Genomic DNA, 19,995 nt, shown 5'->3' with positions numbered 1-19,995 from the left:
TCAAAAATCTGAAATAAATATAATGGAGCATTATAAAAATATGATAAAATCAGTTTTGCTACATGAATGCTTTGTATAGGAAATGGCAGTCTTTGATTGGCTCCGTTTGAATGATAACGTAATGATAAACTGTTTTACAAATCGACCCGTGGCGTTGATGAAATTGTAAACTGTACACACAGCAGTGTTGTACACACGCACAGTATGCTGCAAAGGGACTCGTGGTGTGTAATTTTCAAAAATCTGAAATAAATATAACGGAGTTTTATAAAAAATATGATAAAATCAGTAATGCTACATTAATGCTTTGTTTAGGTAATGACTGTCTTTGCTTGGTCTAATTTGAATGATACCGTATTGATAAACCGTTTTACAAATCGACCCGTGGCGTTGATGAAATCTTAAACTGTGCGCACAGCGGTGTTGACTACACACGCACAGTAGCCTAAGCTGCAAAGGGACTCGCGTGGTCTTTAATTTTCAAAAATCTGAAATAAATATAATGGAGCTTTATTAAATTATGATAAAATCAGCAGTGCTACATGAATGCTTTGTTTAGGTACTGACTGTCTTTGATTGGCTTCGTTTGAATGATAACGTGTTGATAAACTGTTTTACAAATCGACCCGTGGCGTTGATGAAATCTTAAACTGTGCGCACAGCAGTGTAGTACACATACAAAGTATGCTGCAAAGGGACTCGTGGTGTGTAATTTTCAAAAATCTGAAATAAATATAACGGAGCTTTATAAATTTATGATAAAATCAGTAATGCTACATGAATGCTTTTTATAGGGAATGACAGTCTTTGATTGGCTTCATTTGAATGATACCGCATTGATAAACTGTTTTACAAATCGACCCGTGGCGTTGATGAAATCTTAAACTGTGCGCACAGCAGTGTAGTACACATACAAAGTATGCTGCAAAGGGACTCGTGGTGTGTAATTTTCAAAAATCTGAAATAAATATAAGGGAGCTTTATAAATTTATGATAAAATCAGTAATGCTACATGAATGCTTTGTATAGGTAATGGCAGTCTTGGATTGACTTCGTTTAAATGATAACATGTTGATAAACCGTTTTACAAATCGACCCGTGGCGTTGATGAAATCGTAAACTGTTCGCACAGCAGACTCGTGGTCTTTAATTTTTTTAAATCTGAAATAAATGTAATGGAGTTTTATAAAAATACGATAAAATCAGTAATGCTACAGGAATCCTTTGTATAGGGAATGGCAGTCTTTGATTGGCTTAATCTGAAAGATAACGTATTGATAAACAGTTTTTAACAAATCATCTTTTAGTTGATGAAGAGTTTGTATTCTGTGGCTACACATTGCTTTGTTGTTTATTTAAAAAATCTGGAAATATACTTTAAAAATCAGCAATACATGACCCCTTTGTATATTAATGGTTGTGAATAAAAATAAATAAAACAAATGTCTGAACTTAAGAGCGAAACTCCAAAACATCGGTGTAGCTACCATACAAAAATACACAAACAAATCTTAGGGAGAAAAAGCTCAAGGAATGGTAGCGAGTCTATGTATTGCTGCCCCGTTTGACGACTACCGATTACATCGGATCCTTTCGAGTAGCGATCGACTCCTGGCGTTTGGAAACTAACATCTACCATACTACAGCGTACGTAGACGTCTAGACACCACAACACCATGCCCACACCAGACTAGGCTGAAATTAGCACCAAGTTCGAGTCATACACAAATTAGCACTAAATGTGTATTGTTCGTCAATGACCGTCATTGATAGTCAATGAGCATGAAACCCTTGCTGTATGATAAAACCATAGAGTTGTCTGTCCTTACTCTATGATAAAACTAGCAATAAACCTACTACATGTACTTGGAAGTCAAATCATTTCAATAAAACATAGCCAAGGCCATCGCCATGACACAAACTCTATACTTAATCTTTAACAGTTGTATATCACTGAGACAAAAATTGATTGGTAAAAGTGTGTTATACTAATTTTAATGGGCATTGTTTGCATGCCATGATTATAAAGCATGTTTGGTTAAATGGTTCTTCTTACATTGTATGTTTAATCTTAGCACCCCTACAAGTCTTTAAATAGTTTTATGTTTTTTAAGGGTGAAATTATGTTTGTGTTTACAGTTGTTTTAACTTTATATCCATGTTTATTGGCTTCTTGTTCTACATCTTTATCTGTAAAGTACATTGAGCGCCTCTTTTAGGAAGATTTTAGTGCTACATAAATATTTTCTATTCCCGTACTTTTATAAGTGTACAAAAACACAAGCATAAAAGGAAGGGGCTAAAAGAAATTACAGACAAAATAAAGAGGCAAATTTCTGTCAATATTCATTAAATTGAAGTTTTTTAATCAACACAAAATAATCTCAAAAACATTTTTATTAAGATTCTTTTCACATACACTTTTCACAGCACGTAATATTATTATTTACATTTATTTTGAACCTAATTTACTATTTACAATCGAGTGCGAAATATATACTTTTTAAAAATACAACAATTGTACATGCCCAAAAATATTTGGTCTAATGTTGAAGTGCTATTCTTACACATTAAACAAAATGTGTAACTGAACTCCCTGTCTATTCTATTCCACTTTTGACTTTATTTATAAATAATCTGTAACATTATTGATAGTGCAACAAGATCGGGTCCAAGGATCCAAGTTTGTTACTAGTACTAAATGTTCTTCTGAAACAGCAATACGTGAGAAAGTCTTTACTGTGGTGCAATCTACAGCCATCCATCCAGAAAATCCAGAGCAAATCTATTCTCTTATCGACAAATGAACTTGGTCCTTTTACCTTACATAACACACAGGATCTATAGCTTTACATTCCATCCAAAGTCTGACGCAATATTGGTTAAGTGTCATGCTTAAGCATTAAGGGGTCACTAAGTGTCAAGACTTTTTAGTGTCAAAACCTTTAGGTTGGGGCCTGATTTTTTAATCTATAGTTATGAAAAATTATGAAAGTGTCACATATCAAAATAACATTAAACTGGTAAACAAACACATTATAAACAAGTTATAATAGCATTTCCGTTTAAAACATTCTGCTCAGGTAGCTGTTTTAGCGAGGTCAACAGAATCTCATTAACTACCTCTAACAATACAGAGGAGCTAAGCCAACCTAAGTAAGACTCGAACTGGTTTAACTTCACAAGCAGAGGTCCTACTAATAAAACTGCATTCAGACAGTTCGAAGTTAAACCCGCTTTGGTTTGTCTTCGGTTTTAAGAGGTCAAACAGCAAGGATCAAACAGCAGTCATCTATTTTGAGTTAAAACTGGATGTGGTACTTTTTATTCTGTCCACACACCGAGCTAAAAGAAAACCTGAAGTGGTTTAAGAGTTAAACCACCCTCATCGACCAATTTAACTCATTAAGGTTTAGCTGTATGGTATACGGTTAAGTTTTAAAGTGTGCAGACACACAATGTTAAACCTGAATGAGTTAAACTGCCTTAAAACCCACTTAAGTACTGTGTCTGAAGGACCTCTAAGAGACGCTATTTCTCCATATTCAATAAATAATGCTTTAGTTATAGAGTTCTTTACGACCCTCCCGAGGTGAAGAAATCAATGAGGTTTTGAAGCTCGTAGTTATCTAGTACCTCGAGGAGTTGAGGTACCTTAGTCTTGACGTTGGTTCCCTTGAACTTAAACTTATCGATGAAGAGATCGGTGATCATGCCTGAGGAAACATAGAAAGAAATAAAAATTATAACAATATTATCATCATTTATCTTCAAGTACGCGCTAATCCTCCAATCAGATTGGCAGAATAGAGTGGTGATAAAAACCTATATTCCACGGCTAATATCACTACCATGCGTCTTGTGTGTTCTATGTCACGCGCCAAGTTTGCTTGAAGATAAATGCGTTATCACACGCGCGCTCGTGGAAATACGGAAAATATAGCGCCTCGTTGGATATGGGACGCAGAAGCGCTATATTTTTCCGTATTCCACTCGTGCTTGTGTGATAACTTATAATATAGGATCTACTTGCCAGGTAGAGTTTGTTCTTAGAGAACTGTCATTCTTTATTCTACTACCGCGGAGTAGATTTATCGAATGATCGGGAGATTTCTCAGTTCTGAAAAGAACTGTCCTGCTTTTTAACTATTACCCGGGCGAATGGTATAGAAAATAGGCTGGGACTACTACTTTAGCTTATAGGATCATGATTAATTGTACTACCACAGAGTCCGTTCTAAAATATTATCATCATCTTCTTACGCCAAAATTTGTTTCTTGTTAAAGTGTTTGGAAGACAATTCAACACAAATTTTGTTTTATAGCACAATGTAATGGTGCTGTGGCACAATATACAGCCAATCAAACCTGGAACACCAGGGCAAACCCCCTTCTCTTTTTTGAAAGTGCACTGGGTTCTTTTACATGTATTAAACAACACACAGGACCAACAGCTTATTGTCCCATTCGAAGGATGCAGCAATAATGGTTAAGTGTCTTGCTTATAAGGACACAAGTGTCACGACTGGGACTTGAACCCACACTATGCTGATCAGAAACACCAGAGCTCGCGACCGGTGCTCTTACCTGCTCGACCTTGACGCACACTCACACATTATTGATTATTGATGAATAAACCAACACAGAAGCAATCAGGCAAACTTCACATAACACTGCCTATTGGTCCACAATAGAGAGGCATTTGTGGAAGTGTCGTGGCCGAGCGGTTAAGAGCACCGAATTCAAACTCTGGTGTTTCTGATCAGCAGAGTGTGAGTTTGAATCCCCAGCCGTGACACTTGTGTCCTTAAAGCAAGACACTTAACCATTGCTTCGTCCTTCGGATGGGACGTAAAGCCGTTGGTCCCATTTAAAAGAGCCCAGTGCACTGCAACTTCAATAACCTATATTTCTGAAAGTTTGTATATACTCAGCGCCTTGAGTACCTTGTTTGTTAGATACGTGCGCTATGACTTCAATATCATTATTATTAACTTTACGTACCGTACAGTCTCTCAAGGTGGCAGGGTTGCTTCTTGTACTCGGCCTGTAGTTTGTCCGCCTCGCTAAGAATCTGCCGATACTCTGGAGACATGAACTCAAGATCTCCTTCATGAATCTGAAGCTCCTGATGAGACAAAATCAATGACATCAAAGGTTTGTCTCACAAGGTGATAAAGACAAAATGTAACTTTGCTGTTTGGTTTCAATGTTTATGTATACAAGAAAACTAACCTGTGAAAATTTAATTTCAAAAGCTGGTAGCGTTAGTTGATAATGTTTCATGCGGAGATTGAAATGTTTCGAATCCCTCTCTCTAAAACTACATTCATTTAATTTTTGGGAGTTTGTGTAATAATGATACTTGTGGGTGGTACCAGAAAAATTGTGGAGAACCTGGAGCAAACTGGTTGATCATTTAAAACAAAAGTACAGAAATTATATAAACAAACTTCATTGCAATTTATAAAGCATGCTAAAAAACGTTTCAGAAAAAAAGAAAACATATTTGAAGAGATCTTTTCTTTGTGTACCTTTAATGCATCAATGAGCTGCACTTTCTTGGCTAAGAGGAGTTGATACTCCAGTTTTGGATGGAGACGTTTCAAGGTGTCAGGGACGGATTCATCCTGAAGCTCGTAGCTGATGTTCAGATTGATCTTACGCTTTGTTGCCTCCTTCGTCAAGACATCTTTCAAGATGGAGATGGTCGAGATATTGTCGGAACGGAAAATGCCCTCGCCTTTCCTAAAAAGAGAGTGCAATTCGGTAATTAATTACCGTAGGTAGCTAAGCACAACAAAATTATGCTTATCAGAATAAGGTTACCAACCAACATACCATGCTGCATGTAGGCCTATCCTGCTTATTTTTGCCTAGCAGAAAATTTTCGTTAGAGTGTTTGAAAAAACTACAGCACCTAAGCAAGTAATATTTGCCATGGGAAGCTTTCTACCATCATTATCTCAAACCCTTGTAAGTTTAATGTAAATCTGTGGACATTTTTGTGTTTTGTGTCTTACAAAAAGTACCCAAACCCTTTAAGAAGTAAATGAACTTACTTATAGAAGCAATCTAGCTGTGTATCCAGGAATGTTGAGAGGAAGTGAAAGTTGATGCTGTCACCGGGCGGGGTTCGATCTGGAATCTCAGGGAGACAGAAACAAACCCAGGAGTGGATCTCGGCCAAGCTGAACTGACCACTCAGCTTCAGTGAGTTCATTGGTCTGGTGAACAGGCAAAATATAAAATGGTTCAAAAAGAAATATTAAGGGTGAGAATACACTCATAAACTGTAGAGTGTATAAGAATATAAGAGGTCCGAACTCAAGCACTGATTTTTTTTTATCAGCAGAGTGTGGGTTCGGGATTCGTGAAACTTGTATCCAGGAGCAAGACACTTAACTATAATTGTTTCTCTCCACCCAGGGGTAAATGGGTACCTGTGAGGGCAGAGATGGTACTTGAGATTGATTTAGCATAGTAGCACATATTTGTAGTACAGGCTGTATACTCCCCAGGGAGCTGAGATGGTTTAAGAAAGCACCGGACTCAAGCTCTGGTGCTTCTGATCAGCAGAGTGTGGGTACAGGTCCCAGTCTTGACTAGGAAATATATAAAATATACCATTATTGCTATGTCCTTTGGATTGGACCTAAAAACGTAGGTCCCGTTAAACCATAGGTCGTTGGTTCAAATTTCGTTCCAGCCAGCTTTTAATCCCAAATTAAAACTAAATTGATCAGACTATAAGGACAGTTGCTATGTTACGTAATTTAGGGCGAGCTTTTGCGTAGTTATGGAAGAAACACCACACACAATTTTGAATGAATGTGTATGGCACAATGGTACCAGGGTTTGCCCATCTGGAGGTTGCTAAAATCTGGCCCTAACCATTTCACATAGCTGTCTCAAAGAAATTCAAATTTGAAGCAGTAAACTTGTCATTGTACCAGACATTGTTAAAATATAAAATAAAAAACATAAAAATTAAGTTCATGTCAAACCATCCTCATTTGAACGCTAGTCTTGTTAAACAAATTCTGATCAAGTACACATTTTGCGCTACAAGCCCAGGGGTCGATTTAAGGAACTTTACCTTGTGTCATCAAGTACATGAGTCCTCTGATGGAGAGATAAAGGTTTGATTCTGTACTGTCTGACTTGACACGTCTTCGGCTGTAGCCGCGGTGTGATGTATGCTTGTAATACACCGTATTGGCCCTCTATTGATCGCACTTTCAGCTCCAGCCGCGTTGTGTTGGCTTGGCATCGATAGGTAGCCAGCAGGAAGTTGCCATTCTACAAAATGATAAGATACACTTTATTAGCGGTTGTTCATGGGTGGTGTTTTCTGGCAGTGGCTGCTGAATTGTAGGTGCTACATACTTTTCCTGTTGAAAAACAAATACTGAAGACTTTGATATGCCCCTAAAGTGTGTGATAAAGCGCTATATAAGAACCCAGTGTTATAAGCTGTAAACGGGTCTCATAATTCAAAACATAGCTCTGCTTATCCTGTTGAAAACAAAAAATAATGAACTCTTTGATACGCCCCTAGGGGTGTGATAGAGAACCTACTATTACTAGCTGTTCTGGGGTCGATTTCACAAAGAGTTAGGATAGGACTAGTCCTAGGAGATATACAAATTGCATGGATAGTCCCAAGTTAGGACGAGTAACTGGTCCTAACTCGAGATAAGACTAGTCCTAACTCTTTGTGAAATCCACCCCTGACACAGTAGTGGGAACAGCTATTGTTGACACTAAATAATGTAAGTACATGTACATGTAGTTGGTCAAAAAACACAACTTTTCGAAATAAGTTCAATCTGAGTTTACCTACATGTAGAATACACAATTTTTTTTTACTGATTACTATTATTATCACTAGTTGTCAGCAGACCTCTTCTCAGAAATTGCAGACTTTAAACTACTGTACTGGGAAAGTACTGAGTATACAGTGCTAATACACATCGGTGTATGGGTAAAAACCAAAATTAATATTCTTTATCCCCGATGCAAATTTAACATCTATTATATCGTTGCGGTACCCGCTGCCAAAACATAGGATTCGAACTGCCTCTAGCTGCCGGGCAACCTCGGTAGTCTAGTTGGTAAGACACTGCTCTAGAATTGCAAGGGTCGTGGGTTCGAATCCCACCCGAGTAACATGCCTGTGATATTTTTTCACAGGACTCGGGAAAGTACTGAGTATACAGTGCTAACACACATCGGTGTATGGGTAAAAACCAAAATTAATATTCTTTATCCCCGATGCAAATTTAACATCTATTATATCGTTGCGGTACCCACTGCCAAAACATAGGATTCGAACTGCCTCTAGCTGCCGGGCAACCTCGGTAGTCTAGTTGGTAAGACACTGCTCTAGAATTGATGGATTTACCTGGTAAGTCTGCTGCCAACTACTGTCCCAAAAGTCCCCCAATAGGTATTGACCCCTTGCACGCGCGTCACTCGCAGCGACTGATGCCACGCTCACCATGTTGGTGGGCAGTTAGGTTTACGTGTATTAACGCCGCGTAGCCTAAAATGTGCACTTCACTGCATAACGCACAACATAGAGTTATATATAAAAAAGCACAGTGAAATTGCCCACCAGTATGGCGCATTCAAGATTTTTCTGATGATGGCGTCAGGTGAAATGGGTCAATATATGCTGCCATCTAGCGTATAAAATTTTCCCTTTGCTGTAAATATTTTTTTAAATAGTCAAAATGTTAGCCCACCTCTGTATCACAGGAACTGTAGCTAACCACAGCAGAGTTTTTGTCTACGTCCAACAAATCAATCGGGACGTCACTCTGCAGCAACACGTTGTCGATAGCGACTTGTACTTCGATGCTTAGCGTGTAGCTAGCATCGTCTCGATTCAGCGAGAAGCGATCGTTGATGTTGAAGTACGGCACGGCTGAGATGGCCTTATTGTTCATGGCGGAGTAGTGGTACTTCTCCCTTTCTTGGATGACACGACGTTGAAGATTTTCAAGTTCTGTCCTGTGGATTCGACAAATATATAAAAAAAATCCCAATACACAACAATCTTCAGGCAATGAAGTGAGTGAACTTAAAGGAAAGGTACACGTTTGGTAGTTACTCAAAACAAATATTAACTTAAAAACTGACTTGGTAACGAGCATTGGAGAGCTGTTGATAGTAAAAAACATTGTGGGAAACGTAGTTTTTGAGAAAAAGGTAATTTCTCACTATAATAATAAAAGCCTTCTATCTAGAAGTCTTTTATTCCTATCTGAAAGTACACAAATTCATCCAACAAGGGTGTTTTTTTTTTTCATCATTTTCTCGCAACTTCGATGACCGATTGAGCCCAAATTTTCACGGGCTTCAAGTGAGAAGCCTGGTCTTTGACAATTACCAATTGTGTACCTTCCCTTTAAGTTTCCGCAATTTCAGGGCCCGATTTCACGGCACAATGATTTTCTGCTTAGCATAAATGAGCAGAATACCAGTCACAGATGGCACAGTGATAACTTTATTCTGGTAAGCACACTTATATTGTGCTCAGCTTCTTTTTATGCTTTTCTATGAAATTGGGCCCTTGGCTAAAGGTCCAATTCTCTTTCTGTACTAAACATAGCTCAAATCAGAAAATCTTGCTTACTGGTAATAGACTGACAGCCTATTAATCAAGTAAATAATATAGACAGAATTTATGACCTACTCATTTTTAGTATGCTTAGTATGGCCAATTTCATTAAGCTGCTCAGCAAAACAATCTTGCTAAGCAGAAGTAGGTTACCAGCAAGAATGCCATGTAATCATATTTTTTGAGACGGGTTCCCTGCTAATTTTTGTTCAGAAAACAAAAATTTCTAACCCCTTTTTTTTCTGCTAAGCAGCTTGTTTGGCTTGCAATCTTTATAGAATACAGTAGACAGCTTTGGAAAGTGAGGGAAAGTACATGTATGCTGGTCATCAACTGAACTCAAACATGCCTGATTCTTTTTGTTTGTTTAGATGATCTTCTCTTCAAGGGAACTGGGCAAACTCACAAAAGGGAATATAAACAACAAATTGGCAACAACCAATCTTTCTCATACATTGGTTTAACATGTACGATTAAAAATCGCACAAATCAAGAAATTGTAATGCAGCAACTAGACGACAATACTTTTTATAGTCATTATGAAATCAGAGTAAGCTTGGTAGGATTTGAACCCACAACCTTGTGATTGCAAGTCTTGCAGTCTAACCACTGGACCATGGTGACAGAAACGGCTCAAAACAACTGAGACTTACTTAAGATGCGTGATCTTATTCTGAGTGTCTTGACTGACTTTGACTTTCTCTCCAGGCCCGGCTTCTTTTTGAGGCGGCTCCGTGCTTAGTCCTTGAATCCAACCTGTACAATGAAGGAAGTTAAAATTATGAATCAAAACCTCTGGCCACTTACACGTGGCAAGTCCTGGCCGAGCGGTTAAGACGATTGATTCAAGCTCTGGGGCCAGTTTCATAGAGCTGCTTAAGCAAAAAATTTGGTTAAGCACGAAAATAACTTGCTTATTTTACACATGTTACTGCCCAAAATTTCATGCCATATACATTACTTGTGACTGGTTTTGGGCTATTGTTTACTTAGCATAACAATTGAGTGGAGTCTTAGCCGGTATTCTGATTTTACTAAGCAAGGATTATTTTGCTAAAGCAGAATTTTTTGCTTAAGCAGCTCTATGAAATTAGGCCCTGGTGTTTCTGATCGGCAAACTGTGGGTTCGAATCCCAGTCGTGACACCTGTGTCCTTAAGCAAGACACTTAACATGTATGATGACTTGCCTTTGGATCAATCGTCAAGCCTTTGGTCCTGTGTGTTGTGTAATGCACTTACAAGAACTCAGTGCACTTATCAAAAAGAGAAATGGTTCGCCTCGGTGTTCCTAATTTGATTGGCAGCATATAGCGCCACAGCACCTTGTAAACCATCACATGGTGCTATGTAAAAGGAGTAGGTCTCGTAATTCAAACGTAATCCTCCATACCTTACAGAAAAATACTGAATATGCACTTAGAAACAACTGTATTAATCACGTAATAAAATGTTATGTCTTATTATGTAACACCAAGCAGATCCTTGCCATTTGATTGGCGGATTGTTCGTCACGTGTTAGCAAATAAAAGTACTATTGCACGCTACGTCACTCAGCGTGCATTTTTCGTTCCATCCGAAAAGTACTAATGCACGCTGAGCATCACTGCCTGCCCGTGTCTTCACTGCTCCGCCTCGTTGAATAGAATATTCCATCTTTCAACTCATGAACACATTCGCACCATTGCACTCATAAACATTCATTATTTGTATTATTATTATTACTCCTGGAATGAATAACACTGATTGGCGAACCAAAGGTGAGTGTTGAAAACTTTCAAGCACTTGTATCGTGCTTCTAGAGTGAGTGCTTAGAATGCACATGTCATAATGCAAGTATAGTGATGGAATTCATTTCAAATGAATCATATTAAAGCCATTATATACTTTCGGAACAGAAAAAAAAATAATAGTTCACAGATTTACAAATAACTTACAGGGTTTGCAGAAGGTAATGGTAAAAGACTTCTCTTAAAATATTATTCCACGAAATGCTTTACTTTTTGAGAAAACATTAAAACAATTATCAATTCTCGACAGCGAGAATTACGGATTTATAGTAAACACATGTTATGACACGGCGAAACATGTGGAAACAAAAGTGGGTTGTCCCGTTATTTTCTCCCGACTCCGATGACCGATTGAGCCTAAATTTTCACAGGCTTGTTATTTTATATATAAGTTGTGATACACGAAGTGTGGGCCTCTGGACAATACTGTTTACGGACTGATAATGTTTACCTGCGTATGTACATGCAACTATTTCATCATATCCCGCTGTTGCTAACACACCTCCCTGAATAGAGCTGATACTCTCGCTCAAAGTCTGAAGGAAAAAATAAATAACAAATATTAATTGGTAATCGTTTAAGAGCACCGAATTCAAACTCTGGTGTTTCTGATCAGCAGAGTGTGGGTTCGAATCCACAGCCAAGACACTTGTGTTTTTCCAATTTGCCATTTCTCTTTTAGTATCGTTCTATAAGTAGTTGGTTTTACCAGTAGTTTGTGTAGCTTTGTACATTGAAGAAACTTGAATAAATTTCCCCCTCCAGGGGGAAAAAAAAGAAGAAAAAAAAGACACTTGTGTCCTTAAGCAAGACACTTAACCATTGCTTCGTTCTTCGGAGGGGAAGTAAAGCCGTTGGTCCCATGTGTTCTGCAACGCATTGAAAAGAACCCAGTGCACTTATCGCTAAGAGAAGGGGTTCGCCCCAGTTTCTGGCTGTGGCTGCTGTATGCGCTGTAGCACCTTGTAAACCCTTATAAGGTGCTACATAATTGGGTCTCAGAATTTATCACTGCAATAACCTATCTGGCTGAATACGTGCGCTATATATGACTTTGATATTAATATTAACGCTCTGTGGTTTTTGGCTTCTCTCTATGGGGGCGGGGGGCCCTGGGGAATAAGGAACAAACTTTTCTGAGACATACCTGACTGAATCTCAAAACAGGTTCATCAGATTCATCATATCCGTACACTTCCATCAAGCCATCGTCCCTCCCCACCAGCAAATCAGCTATCCCGTCCGCCGTGATGTCATAGTTATCCATGCAGAGAACACCCCCGTTACGCTTCTCATTTGGTATCTCCCACTTATGGTTTGGAGTAGTTCTGTTCAAGGGAGAATTAAAATGACAGGACTTTAGGAACGCATCGTTTTTAAAAAGAGGGGATGGGAATTTATTTGAAAGCAACAACAAGGTAAAAAAATAGGTGGAAAATGGACTGAAGCTGAATCAAAGTGTTTTACAAGATTGGTAAGAATAAAAACATCAGTTTGAAAAAAAAACCTCCAAGCAATAGTTCATTTGGTTGCTACAGCCCAGATTAATGACACTGATTCACATGCTGAAAATTGTGCATGGTTTCCCACTATTTTCACAGGTTTCATGTTGATCACACAAAAAATGAAAACTGTCTGCAACTATTTTGTGAGCTCTACCAATCTTGCAAAACACCAACCTCGTCCCCATGGTTTACTTTATTTTCAACCATGTTTCAATAGTAAACCCTGGGATGGAAACTCCTACTTGGACCCTGATTGGACAACGACTTTACAACATTAGAACATGTTCCTTATTCATAGGTACAACCAGCCGCCGGCAACCAACAATGTACAAACAAGCTATTAAATCAGGTACCGTACTACGAGATTATGACGAAGATATAAATTTCGAAAAGTAGCCAGACTATTTTAGTTTGCATATGTATCCAACAATTTTGGATATGCAAATGATCCAATACCAGGGTGAGAGAGCGGTCAACCTTGTAACCGCTCGACACACCCTGGGGACGAGGTTTGCAACACACCTACTTAATTTTCAATTTTGTTCAACATCTCAGAAAGAGTGTATGGGTGAGAAGAGCTGAAAAGGAAGGCAAATAAATGTTCCAACCTTCCAAGCTGCACTAGTCCGACCTTGCCATCAGATGTTCCATACAGAACCTCTTCACCGTCCTCACCTTTGAGAAAAATTTTACAATAGCAATCAGGATTCAGGATTCTTATGGTGTTTTTAAGAGAGGTTTGCAGTAGCACATGTGAAAATCTCTTTTGAGTTGAGTTGGTTTTGAAAAGAACCGAAGGTTAACGACTAAGTGTCGTGGCCAAACGGTTAAGAGCACCGAATTCAACTCTGGTGTTTCTGATCAACAGAGTGTGGGTTCGAATCCCCAGGCGTGACACTTGTGTCCTTAAGCAAGCATTTAACCATTGCTTCGTACTTCGCAAAAGAGGTTAAGCCGTTAGTCCCATGTGTTATGTAACGCATGTAAAAGAACCTAGTGCACTGATTGAAAAGAGAACGGGTTTGCCCCGGTGTTCCTGGTCCGATCGGCAGCAAATTGCGCCACAGCACCTTGTAAGCATTACATGGTGCTATCAGAATTAGGTCTCATAATTCAAACACGTAGTCCCACATCTGGCAGGAAATACTGTATGTTACAGCGCCAGGAGCGTCACTAGGTGACGGACATGTGCGCTATATAAGAAGCCACAATTATTATTATTATTATTATTATTAAACATTTCTAAAGCATGCTCCGACTTTCTTCAGGAAAATACTGGCCTCTGTTGCTTGATGCTGCTTATGCGTCTAGCATTCTCCTGAGGACAATCAGAGCGAACTGATCGAAACGTTGAGTCGTTTTCAGAACCAACACTACTCAAGAAAGATATTCACATAGAATTACCGCAAACCTCTCATAGTTATTCTTCCACCATCCAATGTTTCAAATTAAACTTATAAAGTGCTATTTTTATGGGATCCACTTGAGGCAGTTGTACTGGGTTCGTTTAAAGGCAGTGGACACTATTGGTAATTACTCAAAATAATTATTGGCATAAAACCTTTCTTGGTGACGAGTAACGGGGAGAGGTTGATGGTATAAAACATTGTTAGAAACGGCTCCCTCTGAAGTGCCATAGTTTTCGAGAAAGAAGTAATTTTCCACGAATTTGAATTCGAGACCTCAAGTCATGAAATCAACCATCTAAACGCACACAACTTCGTGTTGCAAGGGTTATTTTTCTTTCATTATTATCTCGCAAGTTCGATGATCGATTGAGCTCAAATTTTCACAGGTTTGTTATTTTATGCATATGTTGAAATACACCAACTGTGAAGACTAGTCTTTGACAATTACCAATAGTGTCCACTGCCTTTAAGGCATAACACACACACACAAGCTACTACTTAGTGTTCAACCTGAAGAAGGAAGCAATAATGGTCATCTGCCTCGCCCAAGAACAAGTGTCATCACCAGGACCCCAAAACTCACTCTAACAATACCAAAAGCTGATGCACTAAACAACTAGGGCACAACACTCAATTCCTTTCAAAATACTAAAAACATATCACCCCGATACTGTAATAGAACGTACCTCCCTCATCAGCAAACAAACACAGTGACTGTGGGGGCCCGGCCACTTCCACTTCATACAATAGGTTGGATCCATCTAGAACCCTCAAGACGCGATCCTGGCACGCTAGGACGGGAGTCACCTCCTTGACACGGTTCAGCGGCAAGCAGATGATGTCGTTGATGCGGTCGCTACAGAGATAGTAATTCTCATCTTTGCAATCGATGTAGTGATTAAAGATGTAATTACCGCCTAGGAAAAGATGGCTGCCACATACCCACCTGGAAGATAAAACAAACTTCAGGGCCCAATTTCATAGAGATGCTTAGCAGCCGATTTTGTGCTTACTGTAGAATTTCCATTTCATAGCGCAATTGTTTGCTAAGAAAATATGGGGAGGATACCAGTTATGGATGATATATGTGAACAGAAATGGTGACCTTATTCTGGTGAGTAGTAGGCCTGGGCGAATAATTCGAATATCCGGTTAATGGCGAATAGGTTTTCCTATCCGTAACCGCAAATGCCTTTTTTTTCTTAACCGGATATCCGCATAGGGCACGAATACCTATTTACAAACCGGATAATTCTGTAATTACAACCGAGAAACCGGATATTCTTTAATATCCGAATATCCGCGGACGTCGGTCGACAACTGACATGAATTGTTTTGTCGGAATCCGTATGAAACTTCTATTAAACCAGCATAAAAAAGCATATATTAAGTATTTAACTATGCTCACCTCCTTGAAGAGTTAAAACGATGACGTTTCTGACGTAATTTGTTCAAAGATTACAAAAGTTTTCCTTCACGTAGAGTCAATCACGATCAAAAGAAAAAGCAAGTTGCCATCTTAAAATTAGATCCGGTCATTTTTATGAATGAACCGAGTGACACTGGTCTAAAACTAATATCAATCCACCCATAACATCCCATTCACAAACGAACAGCGCCCTGTAGCGGCAAAAAAAAAAAAATTATTTTTTTTAAATAGCGCCCTCTAGCGGCGGAAAAAAACATTCGAATATCCGGTGAATTTCGGATAGTTGGCCAGCGGTATCCGAATAAAAAAATTTCACTATTCGCCCAGCACTAGTGAGTAGCATATGTGATGAAGTGCTTAGCTACCTGTTGTACTTAAGCAGCTCTTTGAAGTTGGGCACCTGTTAGATCGCTCACTCTCCTTTTTGGACCAAAAGAATGGAACACTCTCCCTAACCACATCAAGGATGCTAACACTATTCACATTTTCAAGAAACTCCTCAAATGTTTTCTATTCCAACAAGTGTATCAAAATTAATTTCATCCAACTGTCTTTAGGGCCTTTGAACAACTTTGGTTGATTTTGGCGCTATATAAATTCCCTCTGATTGATTGATTGATTGATGAACACCTATTATTAGTTTAGCAACCATTTGGATGGCACCTTTTTAGTTGGCACCTTTTTAGTTGGCACCTTTTTGGTTAGCACCTGTTTGGTTGGGACCTATTTGGTTAAGCACCTTTTTAGGAAGAAACTATAAATAAATCGTAAACTAGCAGGTACAACTGTTACTCTATGGTACAACCATGTGTAAAACTCTTTTGTGGGAGTGTTGGCTCTGAAAAGAAACCACGCTGGTTCTTTTTTTAGAGCCAACACTCCCACAAAAGAGATTACACATGGTTGTACCCGTAAGTTTACTATTTATTTATAGTTTCTTCCTATTTATCCACACCATGCAAAGCTTTTAAAAAAATACTTAGCACCTTTTTGTTTAGCACCAATTTGGCTATGACCTATTTGGTAAGCACACATTTGGTTAGCACCTATTTCTTACATTGTTTTGATGCTCTCTGTCAGATTGGTGTCAAACCCCAAGAACTGCTTGCCCTTCTTGGTGAAACCTTTGACCTCTGACCCGGATGTGATGAACACTTTGTCCGGAGGTGTTCCCAAGGCCCCTCCGAGCTCCAGACGAGCAATCTTAGGTCCAGGGAGAGTCTTAAAGGCACTCTATAAAAACAAAAAGAAATTGAATCGTTTATCATTTGGAGAATTTTGAACAGACAAAAATTAAAAGTTCACCGATTACAAATAACTTACAGGGGTTACAGAAGGTAACAGTGAAAGACTTCCCTCGACTTATTATTCCATGAAATGCTTTACTTTTAGAGAAAACATTAAAACAATTATCAATTCTCGATATCGAGAATAACAGATTTATTTTAAACACATGTCATGACACGGCGAAACGTGCGGAAACAAGGGTGGGTTGTCCGGTTATTTTCTCCCCACTCCGATGACCGATTGTGCCTAAATTTTCACAGGTTTGTTATTTTATATTATATACATTGTGATACCTGAAGTGTGGGCCTTTGGACAATACTGTTTACCGATGTTGTGCGATTGCTTTAAACATTTTACTGTAACTCCTGGCACACAGGCCGGGGTCTCCCCTTGTAGTGGTAGTAAGCAAACGGAACCTAATTACTAACTACTGTTAGATGTTAATTTTGTATCTTGGTTATTTACCCTTAAACTGATGTGTTTTAAACAGTGTATACTTAGTACTTTCTCCAAGTGCTGTGAACAAAATCCACAGGCAAATCACTTTGGTGGGAATCGAACCCTTGAACTTTACATTGCTTGAGCAAATGTACAATACTTCATGCTTAGTAATATTCTTAATATTTTTTTACATCTATTAAATCATTGCCGTACCCACTGCTAAAACAGAGGATTTAAACTGCCTCTAGCCACCGGCTAGCTCGGTGGTCTAGTGGTATGACATCTGCTCTAGCGATGCACAGGATGTTACTTTGAATCCCACATGAGTGATTTGCCTTTAGATTTTGTTGCACAGAACTCAAGAAAGTACCGAGTATAAGGATAAAAAACAAGTAATACTTACTACTGGCTCTCCTTTCTTCATATTGAAGCACTGTAAGACGCCAGTTTGATCTGCGACAGCCACTTTCTGAACTGCTTTGGGTTTCTTCTCCGGTAGTAACCTCATGCTACGAGGCGACGTAACTCCAACCTAGTGAGAAGACAAATTCACTTCTTGTTAAAAACCTCATTCTACGAGGTGATGTCACTCCCCTCCAATTAGTGCATTTTCATTGTAAACAAACAAAATTACACTTTAGTCAAGTGATGCCCTCGAATCAGGATGATTCTCCACACCTTTCTGTCCCCGAAAATCTGCTGATTCCAGACCCATGTCCATTTTAAAACCTGGCAGTAATTCCTTTGATTTATTTGTTTGTTTTTTATTTTATTTTTTGTTATGAACTTCCCGTCAAGGGAACTTGGCAAACTCCCACATGGGGATATAAACACCAAAAAGGCAACATTCATTCTCTCTCATACAGACTTTGGTTTAATGTCTATAGTTATAAATTGCACAAAAATCAAAGTTGTGATTCAGGTAGACTTATTCAAGTTTAACATCTAGCAAAGCAATAAAGAATCAAAAATTGTGATACAAACAAATTAAAATGAAGTGAGAATAATATTAGGGACTACATTACCTGGAGGTAGTCAGCCCGATGCAGATTTAACTCCATCATCTTTGCAGCCAGAGATGGAAAAGACAACTTACTGGAAATGCAGCTTCCGCCTTCAGCTCACACAGACGCAGCAACTAAGGATTTGTTTCCTAACAGCAACTCGCTCTTTAAAAAGAATATGGGATAGGACTTTGAACATGAAACTGGGAGGGATTTCATGAGGTTCGTTCCGCTATCGTCGTCTCAACGATAGTGGAATGAACCTCACAGTCCTAGGAGTAGGTCATTGTGAAGTTGGGTAAAGTCAAATCCTAGTCTCTGGTCCATGAGCATTTGCTCTTTGGTGAAACTTCTATTTTGAATTATTTCCTAACTTATGATCTCTGTTCTCAATCAATAGCTCAAAATGTACACTGGACTTCAGTGAGTAGGGCAAGGCAGTGATTTTAGCGTTGGGCCATTTAAACATAAATGACAAATTTTAATTAAACTTTTTGTTATTAATTAAGGAATAAAGTGAATTTTTTATTATAGGCCTAAAACCTTTACAACTTATATAAAAGAGGCTATTCTATGAAACAATATAAGAAATATTAGAAACTTAAAAAAATGGAATAATATTCATAAAAAACATCTGTACCCAGCCGCCTCTTTTTCAATCTTTATTAATGTTACTTTGTCTTTGCATGCTTACCGACTTCAAATTCATAATGTTGGGACAAAAAAACCGATTTGACATTTTTTCAAGCAAGTCATCAGCCAGCCATCAGGCACACATCACTCAGAGCCGTAGCTCCGCCCGCACAAGTTCAAAACTCAAGTTCGGAAATTTGTGACCATTTCTGGTAAGTTTTTGTCCTTTTTCTTCAAAATATTTACTCAATTAATGATCAGCTGATGATGATGATGTTTTGACTTTGAGTGTTATGAAAAGATTCATTAGAGTTAGACATAGGATCAAGCTCGTACCCTTAGAATTTGTGTAATGATTTTGAGTAAAATTGGACTGTCTATTTTATTTTCATTATAAGTGAAAAAGTGGCGACCGGATTCGGAAATGTTTCCCTTTCTCCGTATTCTAGAGAGAGAGGGCGGTGATAAACAATTGCACTTCTAATTTTTCACGAAATTGGTGCAATGCAGTGCAAACCACGAAAACAGCAAGTCTGGCATTACAACGGTAAGTAAAAAGAGTTCCGCTTTTCAATAAAGTAAAACCGATTATTAATATTTCTCTAAAAATGTTAATATCCTTAAAAGTGTGCTGTAAAGGGAAAACAAAACTTTGATTACCCGTTTTGATGGTTGTTAAGAACGCTACGAAGTCTCGACGGAAACTTCCATTTTGTGGAAGCAAAAAATATGTGCAACAACAGCGCCCTCGTGCGGTTGAAAGTAACACGCTGAAAAAAGTTTATTCCCCTTTTAATAACCCGAACTCGCATTTATTTTGTTTCCGTTAAAGTGGCAAACTTAACATTATTTAGTTTTTGAAAGTTTCATT

The 19,995-nt window shown here is 38.5% G+C and overlaps 1 protein-coding gene across 1 annotated transcript; it reads right to left on the bottom strand.

Annotated features, from left to right (window-relative positions):
* Positions 1–2,392: 2,392 nt before the first annotated feature.
* LOC139936489 (BBSome complex member BBS7-like) lies at positions 2,393–19,873 on the bottom strand. The gene is made up of 15 exons (XM_071931319.1): positions 19,785–19,873; positions 18,513–18,656; positions 17,891–18,019; positions 16,817–16,992; positions 15,017–15,276; positions 13,530–13,596; positions 12,564–12,744; positions 11,868–11,952; positions 10,282–10,384; positions 8,751–9,018; positions 7,100–7,302; positions 6,063–6,227; positions 5,535–5,748; positions 5,005–5,128; positions 2,393–3,716 (listed from the first exon to the last, which is right to left on the bottom strand). Exons 2-15 carry the CDS (start codon positions 18,549–18,551, stop codon positions 3,577–3,579), a joined length of 2,154 nt encoding a protein of 717 aa, XP_071787420.1. The 5' UTR covers positions 18,552–18,656; positions 19,785–19,873; the 3' UTR covers positions 2,393–3,576.
* Between the last annotated feature and the right edge of the window lie 122 nt (positions 19,874–19,995).

Source organism: Asterias amurensis, chromosome 4, assembly GCF_032118995.1.
Source record: "Asterias amurensis chromosome 4, ASM3211899v1".
In the NCBI taxonomy this organism is placed as follows: domain Eukaryota; kingdom Metazoa; phylum Echinodermata; class Asteroidea; order Forcipulatida; family Asteriidae; genus Asterias; species Asterias amurensis.
Note: the sequence above shows the minus strand (reverse complement) of the source record. Positions and strands in the feature narration are given on the sequence as shown.